General features: G+C 60.4%; 1 protein-coding gene across 1 annotated transcript in view; it reads right to left on the bottom strand.

Annotated features, from left to right (window-relative positions):
- Window positions 1-12565, bottom strand: part of EP400 (E1A binding protein p400) — a 59951-nt gene that overhangs the window by 29531 nt on the left and 17855 nt on the right. Inside the window, 17 exon segments of the mRNA XM_070399936.1 lie at window positions 542-728; window positions 1610-1746; window positions 1840-2014; window positions 2246-2415; window positions 3183-3319; window positions 4078-4255; window positions 4456-4646; window positions 5464-5571; window positions 6509-6598; window positions 7290-7347; window positions 7703-7752; window positions 8469-8547; window positions 9028-9168; window positions 9559-9744; window positions 10371-10664; window positions 11254-11636; window positions 12141-12248. Coding sequence (XP_070256037.1) covers window positions 542-728; window positions 1610-1746; window positions 1840-2014; window positions 2246-2415; window positions 3183-3319; window positions 4078-4255; window positions 4456-4646; window positions 5464-5571; window positions 6509-6598; window positions 7290-7347; window positions 7703-7752; window positions 8469-8547; window positions 9028-9168; window positions 9559-9744; window positions 10371-10664; window positions 11254-11636; window positions 12141-12248 — 2672 coding nt within the window.

Here is a 12565-nt window from a genome sequence, read left to right as displayed (position 1 = left end):
GTCCAGGTGACAAAGTGTCTCCATGGCATCTCAACACAACACAGGAAGCGGCCCCGATGGACCGGGCCCCTCTGACACAGGTCAACTGCAGCAGCAGCAGCTGACCCGCTCACAGCACTCTGCTCGCTCAGGGTCCTCAGACTGTCACACACTCACTAGTCACACCTTGAACCTCCCTACTCGAGGGAGGGGGACCCGAAGCCAGCGAGTCCCTGGCCTGACCCCAACCTGCACCTGCACCTGCACCAGCTCCCCAAACACACAAGGCAGGTGCCCAGGTCCTGGGCCTCTGGGCCTGTGCCCCAAGCACTCACTGCCTGTGTCCCCAGTGGGTGTCGCCTCGCTGTAGCCAGCTCCCCGTCACGTCCACCCTGCGCCCCTTCTCAGAGTCCAACAGCACACGCCACGCCAAGGAGCCTGGCCCCCAGTCAGCGCCACACGGACGCTTCTCAAGGGGAAGACACGGCACAAAGGCTGCTCGGTGCTGCCCTGTCAGGACCGAAGGACCCAGACACACCCACCTTCCTAGGTCCCTCCTTACCGTCCAGGCATCCCTGTCGAGCGCCTTCAGCACGAGGGAGGCCAAGCGGAGCTGCAGCGGCCGGGCCGAAAACGAGGACTGCGGGAGCCGGGGCTCCACCAGCCCCGGGTGGTTACAGATGTGCTGCAGCCTCAGCAGGATGCTCAGCACATCCACAAAGTGCCCGCCCTTCAGCACCTCCTGGGTCCTGACGGAGACACGAGCACTCAGCGTCGGCCCCGCCGGTTCCGACAGGGACGCACGTCCGCCCCGACGCGCTGGGCTACGGCACCACACCTGAGGCCCAACTCCCGTCTTGTCACCCTCAGGCTCCCTCCGTCCCCACGACAGGACGGGAGTCAGAGAGCCGGGGGAGGGTCAGGCAGCACGCAGCAGCCCCTGACCCGTGGCTTCATGGACCCGTGGTGTCAGCTACCCACAATCCAAAGCCATCGAATGCAGAGTTCTAGAAATAAGCAACGTCTAGGTTGAAATTGTGTGCTGCTCTGGACAGCGTGCTGAAATCTCTCCTGTTGGGGGTGTCAGTCACCCCTTTGCCCAGCGTCCCACGCTGTAGACACTCCAGCTGTTAGTCACTTAAGCAGACTGACTGTCCTGACATCAGCACACGTGTTCAAGTCGCCCTTATTTTACTTAAAATGGCCCCGACGAGCAAGAGCAGTGATGCTGGCAACGTGGGAATGCCAGACGCCGGAAGGTGCTCCTTTAAGGGGAAAGGCGAACGCTCTCAACTCAATAAGAAAAGAGAAGGGACTGCATGGGGAGGGTGCTGAGACCTCCAGTCAGCATGAACCGTCCGGCCGTGACTGTGAAGAGGTCTGCTATGGACAGTCCAGCCCTGAGGGTCACGCAGTTCCAGGCGGCCCTGGCACAGCTCCCCTGTGGACAAGGGGGGACAACTGTGCAGCCGTCCTGGGGCCACACTGGCCTGAAACCTGACATCCTAGGTCCCGTCAGGACGTGTCTCCTGCGCGAATGGACACGGAGTGCCGGCCACGCCTGGGTTGGCCCTGGGCGTGGGTGGGGGGTGAGGAGGCGGAGGGGACCGAGCACAGGCGGTGCACTCACCCAGGCTGCAGGATGACGTCCTCGTACAAGGCTTTCTGTCGACTGGACAGGCGACACTTCAACACGTGCTCGTACCGCTTGGTCAGCTGCTTCTCCGTGTCCCTCTTGGTTCTCCTCAGAATGAACGGCTGGGTCACCTGGGGAAGGAGACGCCATGGTTCCCTCTGGGAATGGCATCACCGCACACCACCGTAGTCCCCTGCACTCTGGGGGTGGGGGGGCGCACGTACCCTGTGCAGGCGGATGACCACCTTGTGGTAGTAGTCCTGGTTCTCCTCGGTGGGGGCCTGCAGGGGGACGTGCAGGTAGGGCCGCGAGAGGCCCGGGATGAGGAAGTGCACCATGGTCCACAGCTCCAGGAAGGTGTTGTGCAGTGGCGCGTCGATCAGGAGCAGGCGCTGCTGGCTGCACACGAGACCAGAGACCACGTCTGAAAGCCCCGCTAGGACTGCTGCGTCTGAGACGTTCAAGGACAAGGCAAGTCTACAGGGTAGCTATGCGTCCCCCAGGTGCCTGGACGACATGGCTGCGCTAAATGAACACTCTGGTGTCCTTGCGGGAGGGACTGTGCCAAGGACACAGGCCGTCTGTGTCACTGAACCCTCAGCCCCCCATAGCCCGGGAGGCCAGGCCGACCTCTGCAGGGTGAACACCGCCTCCCAGTGCCGCTCGCTCAGGCCCTTGACGCGCTGCATCTCATCGATGACCAGGCACCGCCAGCGCACCCGCGTGAGGGCCGAGTAGCCCCGGAAGAACTGCTTGTAGGACGTGATGCAGACGTGGAAGCTGTTGGGCTCGGTCCATCCCTGCGGCACAGAACACAGGCGTCTCCTCACTGTTTTGATAACTCGCTATTTCTGCACAAAAAAGACCCCACGTGTGTATTTTTACGACCCTTCCTCCAGGAGCCTCCAGCACTTGTGTGGACAAACTCAGAGGCGGTGCTGGGGCCCCAACAACTGCTGTGGAGACAGACTACGCTGGGAGGACTGGGCAAGGCGAGACGCTCTCCGAGGCTGCAGGCAGCGTGCGGCTCTGCGCTGCCACTGGCTGCCTTAGAAGCTTTACAACAATTGGTGACCAGACAGTGGAAACCAAACGCATCTCGAGGTGTCACTTTTTCAGTAAATGCTCAACACGGCAGCCCGCTCGGCGCTCTGCGCTCCTCACACACACACCACAGGCACCCGGGACCGGGAGGCACAGCTTCTCCTCTGAGAGCCCACGACCTGCAGCTAACAAGGGCCACAGCTCTCACTGCAGGGACGTCAGTTCCGGAAGGAAATGCCTCCCTTTCCAGGAAGGGATGCGAGGCGTGTACACCCGGGCCCTCCGTGAGGCGTGCACACCCGGGCCCTCCGTGGGGCGTGCACACCCGGGCCCTCCGTGGGGCGTGCACACCCGGGCCCTCCGTGCAGGGTGGTCGATGCTTTGGGGGAACTGCAGGTCTAAAATGACCTGAAGACTGTGTCTGTCTCACAGAGCTTACACTAATAAGCACATTTTGAAACGTGTCTCGTACTAACTAAGATGGTTTCTTGTCTGGCTTTGTTTCACGCTGGAGCTGAAGTACCTGTCTCTTTGCTTTGAGTTCTCGGTGGCTGCCGACATATACGAGGGTCTTGAGCCCAGGACACCAGCGCTTCAGCTCGAGCTCCCACTTGAGGATGTTATAGCTCCTCACGACGACCAGGTGAGGGCCCCAGTTGCCTGCAGAGGGAGGGGACACAGCCGTCCTCTCAGCCACACTGTCCTCGCCAGGCCCAGGCACCAGCACGCGCTGTGGAGACGTGCCCGAGCGGGACTGAAGCAGCCGTCCAGCGGGTGCAGGGGCGTCCTCACACCACGGCTCCTGGACTGGGACGGCGCCTCCGTCCCCACTCCCAGCAGCCGCAGGGGCAGGCCCGACTCTCAGGAGGCGCACAGCCAAGAGTGGCTGGATGAGTAAGCAATCACCCAATAAAAGGAATGCTTACTCAGAAACATGGCCAACCCCATGAGCACGGGAAGGAATCCCTGCTGACAAGGAACAACGCTCAGGAAAAGCAGTCAGCAGCCCGCAGCCCTCGGAGCCCAAGGCCTGTCCCCTCCCCGGTGGGTACTCCCACAGCACCACACCAACTCACGTGGAGGCTCCCAACCTCTCGCCAAGACACACGCCCAAACCATCCCAAATAGGTGGTTTCAGCTCATTCTCTAAAAAATGAGCATCCTCAAATGATCAGAATCACACACACCAGACCGTAACGTCTGTTAGAAATGGAGCCACACCGAGCGAGAGGCGGAAAGGACAGGCTGGGAAAGATGTCACCCACCGACGGCCAAGACTGATCAGATGCGAGGAGCCCCCACCCCCACGAGAAAGCACCACACGAGGAGCCGAGAAAACAGGCACTCCCGCCCCTCGCTCAGCCAGACCCTGGCCCACACGCCAGGCTCGGCAGCACCTGCTGTTCCCGCGCGCCTACCTTCGTTGCAGGCGAGGTGGGCAAAGAAGGCGATGATCTGCACGGTCTTCCCCAGCCCGGCATCGTCCGCCAGGATGCCATTGAGGTTCTTCCGGTAGAGCTTGGCCAGCCAGTCCAGGCCGATCGCCTGGTACTCCCTGAGCGTGCCGTGCAGCAGGGGCGGGGCGCTCAGCTTCACCTGCAGGGACAGACCGTGAGTGCTGCCTCAGGTGACCGAGCCCTGTCTCCAGACTGACCTCACGCTGCGCATGGGAAGCTACAGAAAGCCTCCAGGCAACAGGACAAGGGTCAGAGTTCACCTTCCCGGTCACGTGTGCAGCTGGGGCAAGTGCTCTGTGGGAGCAGGAAGCCTCTCCGTCCCTCCCGCCGGGCGCTCACCGTGGTGCTGAATCGAGCGCTGCCCTTGGGCAGGATGGCTTCAGCCATGGCGGTCACTTCCGCGATGTCCTTTGTGTGAGGCTTCCCGACACCCATTCTCTCGGCGGCTTTGAACTGGTCCATGATGAACAGCGAGTCTATGAGCACCACGTCCCTGCGGCCCTCCTGGTCGCCGGGGCTGTCTTCCACCTCTGTGAGCAATGGAAAGGTGGGGTTTGCAACAGCCTTCATAGTTTCATGAGCCTATTTAACATTAAAAAAACTGACAGAATCCAAATACAGAATAAAGCACCCATTTTTTGAACTCTGATCCACTTTACATACCTAAGAGTGCGCTCTGGTTAAACAGAGAAAACTCTTACGAAACTATCAGCCTCGGCCCACTCTGCAAAGCCCTCAGGTGAACCTGGAGAGGCCTCCGCAGCAATGGAGCTGCTGTCCCCACAGGTGACTGTATGGGAACCTACTGGGTCCCTGACTCCCTCCACCACCAAGAAAGGAAAGACTACCAGCATCTCCAAGGCCAGTCAAGTGAGGGGCCGCCAGGGCCTCCCTAGTCCTGCTGCAACAGGGTCCTGACAGCGGCCACTCCCACTCCCAGGCACTGTGTCTAATGATCAGAACAAGCAGAGCGACAGCAGGAAAGCAGGGATCCTGGTGTCGTCTGCGCATGTTTGGAATGTCTAATAAAAGTAAAATGAACTCCTTAAAGCAGGCGTGTTAAACAGCACAGCCTGAATAAATGTGATGAAAATCTAGGTCCATAAAATGACGACTTTTCTAAACCTGGAGAAAATGAACTGTTCACAACTTGACCAAGTGCTCTCATGACTGTGCCAAGTTTATAAACAACAAAAAAGCAGCACAGAATTCAATGAATCGCTACTCAATACAGAATCACACGTAACTCCAACGTTCCCTTCACCGCTAAAGGGTGTCCGCTCTGTCCGAGCCCTGCTCTGCGAGTTGCTGTTTGAAAGCCGAACCCCCTGCAGGCGCGGGACAGACCTTCTTCCTCACTCGTCTCCTCGCCGCCGGGCTGAGGCTGGGGCCACTGGAAGCTCGGCAGAAAGGCCCCCTCGTACAGCTTCATCAGGTCGATGAGGGGCAGCTCAGCTGGGAGGGCACAGGAGAAGGGGGTTACCTCCCCGTCAGAGACATGCACACGAGCATAAGAACAGAGTGTTCGCCGACACAGGAGGCATCTTGTGAGCTGGAGTGTTGTGTGTTTTTAAGTAAACCAGCCTGGCCAATGCGACTGCACTCACATCAAGAACACTTGTGCATCACGTTACCACAAAGAGAATGAAAATGGGGAAAATGCAACACATAAAACTGACGAAGAATTGATGTCCAGGACACACAAGGATCACCTACGAGTCAACACGGAAAAGGAAACCCAGAACCAGGGCAGGAAAAGACAGGCAGGAGCCCAGGAAGAGACGCCGTTTCTCACCCCGACGGGCAGAAAGGCCGCAGTCAGACACCAGTGCACCCGAGATGGGCAGCTGGCGGCCACCATTCGACCCAAACTCAGCACAACTTCACCAGGCTGCCAGGCGCACACGCCCCCCAGCCCGCTCCTCCACTCAGAGCGCAGGTACCCGGGGGCCCACCAACTGCCCGGCAGACCCTCTGGGCAGACAGGTGCGCGTGGCTACTGCGCAGTGAGAACCAGTGTTTACACAGCAAATGACAACGTGAATGAAACTTGGCAGCAGAAGAGCTGAGAGGAAAGGCAAGTGGGCGAACCTACAGCAGGACGTTCACGTGAGGCTCCGACGCTGGGAAGGGAGCAGTGTGCTCAGGGAGGTGCACGGGTGCGGGGACAGAGCTGCAGGAGTGACAGACCCAAGACCCAGAAGGCATCCCGGCGGGGACCCGGGGAGAGGGAGACAGGGACGGGGGGAGGGGGCGGCACTCGGCACTCTACGCTCAGCAGCGTGGCTGATCCCAGGGAGCTCGACACTGGGTGCTGTTCTGCCTTGCACAGACTTTTAGCTTCCTGTCCTGACTCAGTGCTCACGGCACGCTGGCAGGAGGCCCAGCCTACCTTCCTTGGCGAGGTTAGACAGCTCTGACTGGTGGTCCACGGCCCCTTCGTTAGCCTCCTCCTCTGCAATCGTCTCCTCCTCGTCTTCCACTGCAACAGTGACGTCAGAGCGAATGTCAGCGAGACGGGCACACACCAAGCACGACGCAGCTCCACCGGCTCCACACGCAGCCTCTCGTGCCGCAGAGAAGGCTGGAGACTGGCCACACTGGCCTCCCACCTCAGTGGACGCCGCCTGGCTGCTGCTACACGACGAACCCACTCAGGCCGGAGCGAGGGAGGGAACCACCCACTGCTGAGCCCGCTGCAGCCAGTCCATGAGCCATCGCCCACGTCCACAGCCCCAGCCACTGCCCAGCAGACCAGCTCATCTACCGGGCTCCTGTGCTGTGCAGCCACTGCCTCAAAGCAACCTCGGCCCTGCCCCCGTGCCTCCCTCCCACAGAGCCCTGGCCCTGGTGCAGAAGCGTCGACCAGCGCCGCAGCAGAATGCAGCGTCTGCAGCCGTCTCCCCTGGCACAAGCCTCACCACCGGGCGGCCTTGCCAGACAGACCACACCTCTCCCAGCACCGGCCTCAGCCCCTGGCCGGCTCCTTCCCATCAGCCCTGATCGTGTCTCCTCCCTCAGTCCTAGGCTCTCCCCGCTCCACAGGCCAGCGCCTCGTGTCTTCCCCACAAAGCCCACTGCCCACCGAGGCACCTGGCTGGCGACAACCCCAGTGGCTCTGAGTCATGGTTGCAACAAGTGGGCACCCTGCTTGTGAGTTCACGGGGACAGACCTTCGTCATCAGTGAGGGTCGTGCTCGCTTTCCGTTTCCTGCCAGCTGCTCCCGGGTCCTGAATCAGGATAAAAATTGCCAACATGTGATCTTAAAGCCCAGGATGGAAACCAAATCAGGACTGTGTTGGGCGTGCACCTCAGGGCACCGTGGCCCTGTGACAAGCACGCCGCCCCCAGGCCGCGGTCACAGGACAGGCCTGGGTGTGGCTAAGTCCACATGCATGCTGCACCTCATCCAAATCACAGTCAACGCCCCCGGGGGCCCCCCGATACAGAGAACCCGTTTCTTCCCCAGGTAGCCTGACTTCACAGTGAGAGGGAGTGACCCGTGTAATCTCCCAGTCTCTCCGGACAGAAGCAGGGGGCTCCACACGCTCCCCTCCCACCGGTGCAGGGACAGCCGGAACTCACCAGAACACTTTCCAGCAGCACCTCCGGGCCCTTGGGTCTCGGCTCCTTTCCTAGAGAGACAGGGGCTGTGACCGTGTTCTCCACCCGCGTCAAGGGCGTCTCTGCCTGTCTAGGCCACGCCCTCCTGACACCCCGCTGAGGAGGCATCCCAGCGAGTGCCCCCCCTCCTGGTGACCTGGGGACAATGCAGAGCCAGCCCCCTGCCACCCTCACCAGGTGCCCAGGCAGCTCCCAGCCCTCAGCGCTGAGACCTCGGCAGGAACCCAGGAGAGGGACAGGAGCTACCAGCAAAGCTCCTTTCTTCTGCCCCGTCTGGTCACACAGCTGTGACCTCAGCAGTGGCCACCTCTCCCCCGTTTCCACACCAGGAAAATGGAAGTCACAGTGTCCCACCCACCCCACCCTGCCCTGCAGTGCAGTGAGGCAGTGCACTGGCCACACACAGGGGCCCAGGGCCACACACCTCAGGGCGTCCACCTCCCTGCCCAAGGACTGGCCAAAGGGGACAGGCTCAGACCTCAACTGAGAGTGAGGGCCCCAAAGCTGGTCAGCCTGAGGTTCGGACTCAACCAGCAAATCTCAAAAGAATGGGAACATGCGGCCAGAGCAGCTGCCCCGAGAGCAAGGTGATCACCAGGCGCCACAAGCTCGCGCAGGGCCGGAGCAGGCAGCCTCCTGGGAAGCCACCTTGTCGCCAGGTGCCGACGAGCACAGGACTGGGGCAGAATACGGTCCGCAAGAGGGAAGGCTTTACCAAGGACCATACCTTTCCTGGAAACTTTCTGTAAATGCAAGGCCTTCTTCCTCTTCTCCTCTAATTCGACTTGTAGTTTGATTTCCACAACCTGAATACAAGAGTTAAACACAAGCACGTGTCCGAGGATGTAAGTTAACCGGCTCCAGAATGTTCAGCAACGGAGACACTCACACACGGGTCTGCAAGCACAGGGCTGGCTCGCCCTGATCTGCAGCGAACTGCATCTGCCCAGTCCCGTCAGGTGCTGAGCTCAGAACGCTTTTAAAAGGGAGTGGAGCAAGCGCTGCCGTTCTGGAGAGCAGCTCCTTGGTGACCTGCCCACCTCCGAGGAGCCGCGTGCAGGCCTCTCGGGGACAATGGACTTCATGCAGCACCAACAGCAGCCACGCGTGTCCACGTGTCCACGCACAGCCACAGGCAGAGCAAGAACCTTCCTTCTAAGGAGCTGCAGTCCGAGGGCTATGCTGGCGGGACCCACCCTCACGCACCCTCCCCAGAGACACTGCGGGCTCTGCCTCGCCAGCCCCAACAGTCTATGTCTCGGGCCCCATTAAAGAGTCAGGTTTACCTGTTCGATATTGGACCAGAAATACTCTATCTCCCTGGCAGCCGAGGCGGCGATGCGCCTGAGCCGGCTCTGCTCCTCTCTCCGGCCCCTTTCCTCTCGCAGCTTCTTCTCCTCGTGATGACGCACCACCGTCCTGACGAGCTGGCGGGGAAAGTTTAAGGGTTTCGTGTTTTAGTCTGTCACGCGACAAAAAGGACACGGGTTTCTTTTTTTTAAAGCTTCATTTAAAAGAAACAATGATTTCAGAGTGAGGAAGGCAGAGGGAGAAGGAGAGGAGAAACATCCATCGGTTGTCTCCTGCACGTGACCGAGGAGCCAACCTGCACCCTCCAGCGCACGGGCGGTGCGCCAACCAACCGGGACCCTGGCCAGGGCGACACGAAGCTCCTCCCGTGTTCTCAGCCCAGGACCACACCGTCTCCGAGATGCAGCCCGCGTGCTCTGCGGGCCGTCGGCGCTGGGTGGGGAGACCCAGGCTCACTACCTCCTCCCCCAAGTGAACGGACAACCCAGGGGCCCCAGCTCACCCACCTTCTTGGCAGCAGCCACCTTCCACCGCCGCTCCTGAGCGAAGTCGGTGGCCATCCACTGCATCTCCTCCAGCAGGTAGTCCCAGTGTGCACGGGGGCGCGGGGCCTCCTGCAGCTTGGGCAGCCGCCTCAGGGACCACAGGCCTTCCTTCCTCAGCTCGGCTATCCGCTGATGGATCTGGTTTTCCTGCGGGGAGGGGGGAGCACATAATCATTAACTGCATTTCCACAGGTGAGACCGACTCTGTGGCAGTCTCAGCAGCAAAGGTAAGACTTGGACCCAAAGCTGGAAGAACGGGCAGGTGACTGAGTGGAGCCTCAGAACACGTCAGGCCCGCGCTCTGCACCAGGAAACCAGAGGCCTGGCGTCTGCACTGACCCACTGGGAACAGGGAGACCAAGGAAGACCGGCCACACGTCACTGGGTTAGATCCGAGCCCACCCTGTTTTGCTTTGTTTCTTTTAATTCCTTTAAATGAAGTTGAACAGACAACCGCTGCATCTGAGGAACAGCAGAAACCACTGGATGACCGTGACCCTCACCGACCTGCACTGTCCCCGCTCACGATACCCGCCCTGTCCCGGCCCCTCATCCACAGCCTGCGAGGACAGCAGCCCAGACCACTGACTTCAGCACAGAAAAGACCACACGAGTCCCCCTCCCCTAGGACAAGGTCGCATGACTGGCTTCCATCGTGGGTCTCTGACCACAGAGCTGGCCAACCGCCCTCATGCCAGGCGTGCAGCTACAAACGCTGCTTCCCAGCGTGAGTGCAGCCGCGTGTCACCGGACGGAAGGCACCAGCCCCTCACCAGTGCCATCTGCTCCGCCAGCTTGTCCTGAGAGCCGTCTTGGGGTGCAGCCGCATTCTGAGCTGGGCTCTGTGGTTTTGGGGGGGCTGACACAGCTGCCCCTGGGGACCGGGAGGTGACTGGAGACAGAGACTTGCTGGCTGCTGAGGAGGGTCTGTTCACCGGGGAGGCCCGTGCTGGCGAGGCCCCCGGGCCGGAGCCACTGCCGGGAGCGATGGACGAGGTGGAGGAGGGGGGCGGGGGCCGAGGACTGGGCTGGGCGGGGTCTGTGGGTAGTCTCGTGGAGGCCACTGTCTGGTAGGCAGAAAAGAGGCGACAGGTGAAGGCACGCCATGGTCCCTCCCCACAGCAACACAAACGAACCCATGATCACACAAACCACCACACAAACCGAGGCCCGTCTACAGCCCTGTCACCTAAGACCACTGAGCTGTGCTCGTCCGTGCGGTCCATCGCACACCTTTCCTTCCCCAGCCTCTCTCCTGTGTCTTTAGCATGTTCACTGTGTCACTGGGTCCCGGTGAAGAACCACCCCTGGACACTGTTGCAGAGGGCAGAGCGTGGGGGCGCCTGGGGGGCTTGGCCGATGGTTAGGAGCAGCCTCGCCACTCCCAGCCTCACCTCCACCACAGGCACCCGGCGCCGGCCCCCAGCCTCTGCCTTACTGGGCACATCAAGTGGCACAGTGGCTACAAGGCCCTTTGCACGGCTCTCTGCTCTGAGCACAGCAATCAGAACCATTTTTTCCTGATAATCAACAGTGACAACTCGGTTACAAGCAGTCCTTATTTTACACACACACCATGTCTCAGCTGCTGGCTGGCTGACCTCCTGTCACACCTGCCTGGTCCCCTCCACCCCTCAGAGCCCGAGGTCAGAGTACCTGCGGCTGGGACGGCGGTGGAGGGGCCTGCATCTGCGCCTTCCCGGGCACTGGGGCGAGCAGGGCCGGCTGTGTGGCCTGCGGGGGCACAGGGAGCTGGCTGGCAGGGGGCACGGGGGCCGGGGGGTTGGGCTGCTGGGCCTTTGTGGCCACGTGCAGCTGTGTCGGCGGCTCCCCCATCGGTGGCTGTGGCGGGTACTGCAGCGTGGGTGGCAGGGGCGCGGTGGGGAGGCCGGCCGGGGGCAGCCTGCCGGGCAGCGGCGGTGGAGGTGTGTGCAGGCTGGCGGCATTCTGCACCGGAGGCCCCGTGGACGGGTCATACTGCTGCTGGCTTTGCTTCTGTCCGGCCAGTTGGGCGGCCTGAGGGGCGGGAGGCATCCCTCCTGCAAGACAGGAAAGACCCACCAGCACTGACTCTGGAGCTCGAAAGCATGACCAGGCGTCAGATGTCACCTCCCAGGGCTTGTCACAGACCCGTCACGCAAAATGACCATGCAGTCGGGAGGCTTAACTGGCGGGAAATCTGAGTCACGTCAGATCTAATGTTCTCAATGAGACACAGAAAGGACAGAGGCACTGGGCCTGGCCAGGCAGCACCAAGCAGGGCAGCACTGAGTAACCACAGGGGTCCCTAGGCGGCAGCAACGAGGAAACACAGGAGTGGAAACTGGAGAGAAGCTTGAGGACAAGCACATGTGTGGCTCGTTACAGGGACAAGAACAAATCTCCGGGGGTCTTCACACTGTGCTGCTACAGCTCAGAACACCCCAAGTCCAGGAGCCACTTCAACCAGGCCAGCTCAACTGCACGTGTCTGAGTCTGCGCGGGCTGTCGGCCTCTGCATGCCCTCCTGAGCTACAGGAGCTGGCTCTGACGCTGGGTCTTACCTTGAACTGTCGGCATTAACTGCTGGAGAGGAACTCCTGTATTCACCCCTGGGTGCTGGAAAACTACCCCTTGGTGACCCACTTCAAGCCGAGGTCGCTTAGACTGCTCTAGAATAATTTTCAGAAAAGGTGCAGTTTGATGTAAACATAAAACCACAAGCGTAGTAGAAAAAATGTGTGTTTTTATCATATTTAAACAGGGAGACCTTTCTATGCAAGAACCCAAATCCAAAAGCCGTGAAAGATCGATAAATATAATTTCTTTTCATTAAAGATGTGCAAATATAAGGAAAAGCATCATGAAAAGGCAAAGATCAAGCAACATCCTCAGAGACAACATCTGCAGCACACACGGTGGGCACAGGCGGGCTGACTCGACAGTCAGAAGCTCTTACAGGTGACATGGCAAGTATGGGACCAGACAG

The sequence above is a fragment of the Myotis yumanensis genome, unplaced genomic scaffold, assembly GCF_028538775.1.
Source record: "Myotis yumanensis isolate MYYU_CA2020_CCGP unplaced genomic scaffold, mMyoYum1.0.hap1 SCAF_19, whole genome shotgun sequence".
In the NCBI taxonomy this organism is placed as follows: domain Eukaryota; kingdom Metazoa; phylum Chordata; class Mammalia; order Chiroptera; family Vespertilionidae; genus Myotis; species Myotis yumanensis.
This window is presented reverse-complemented; position numbering and strand designations above follow the sequence as displayed.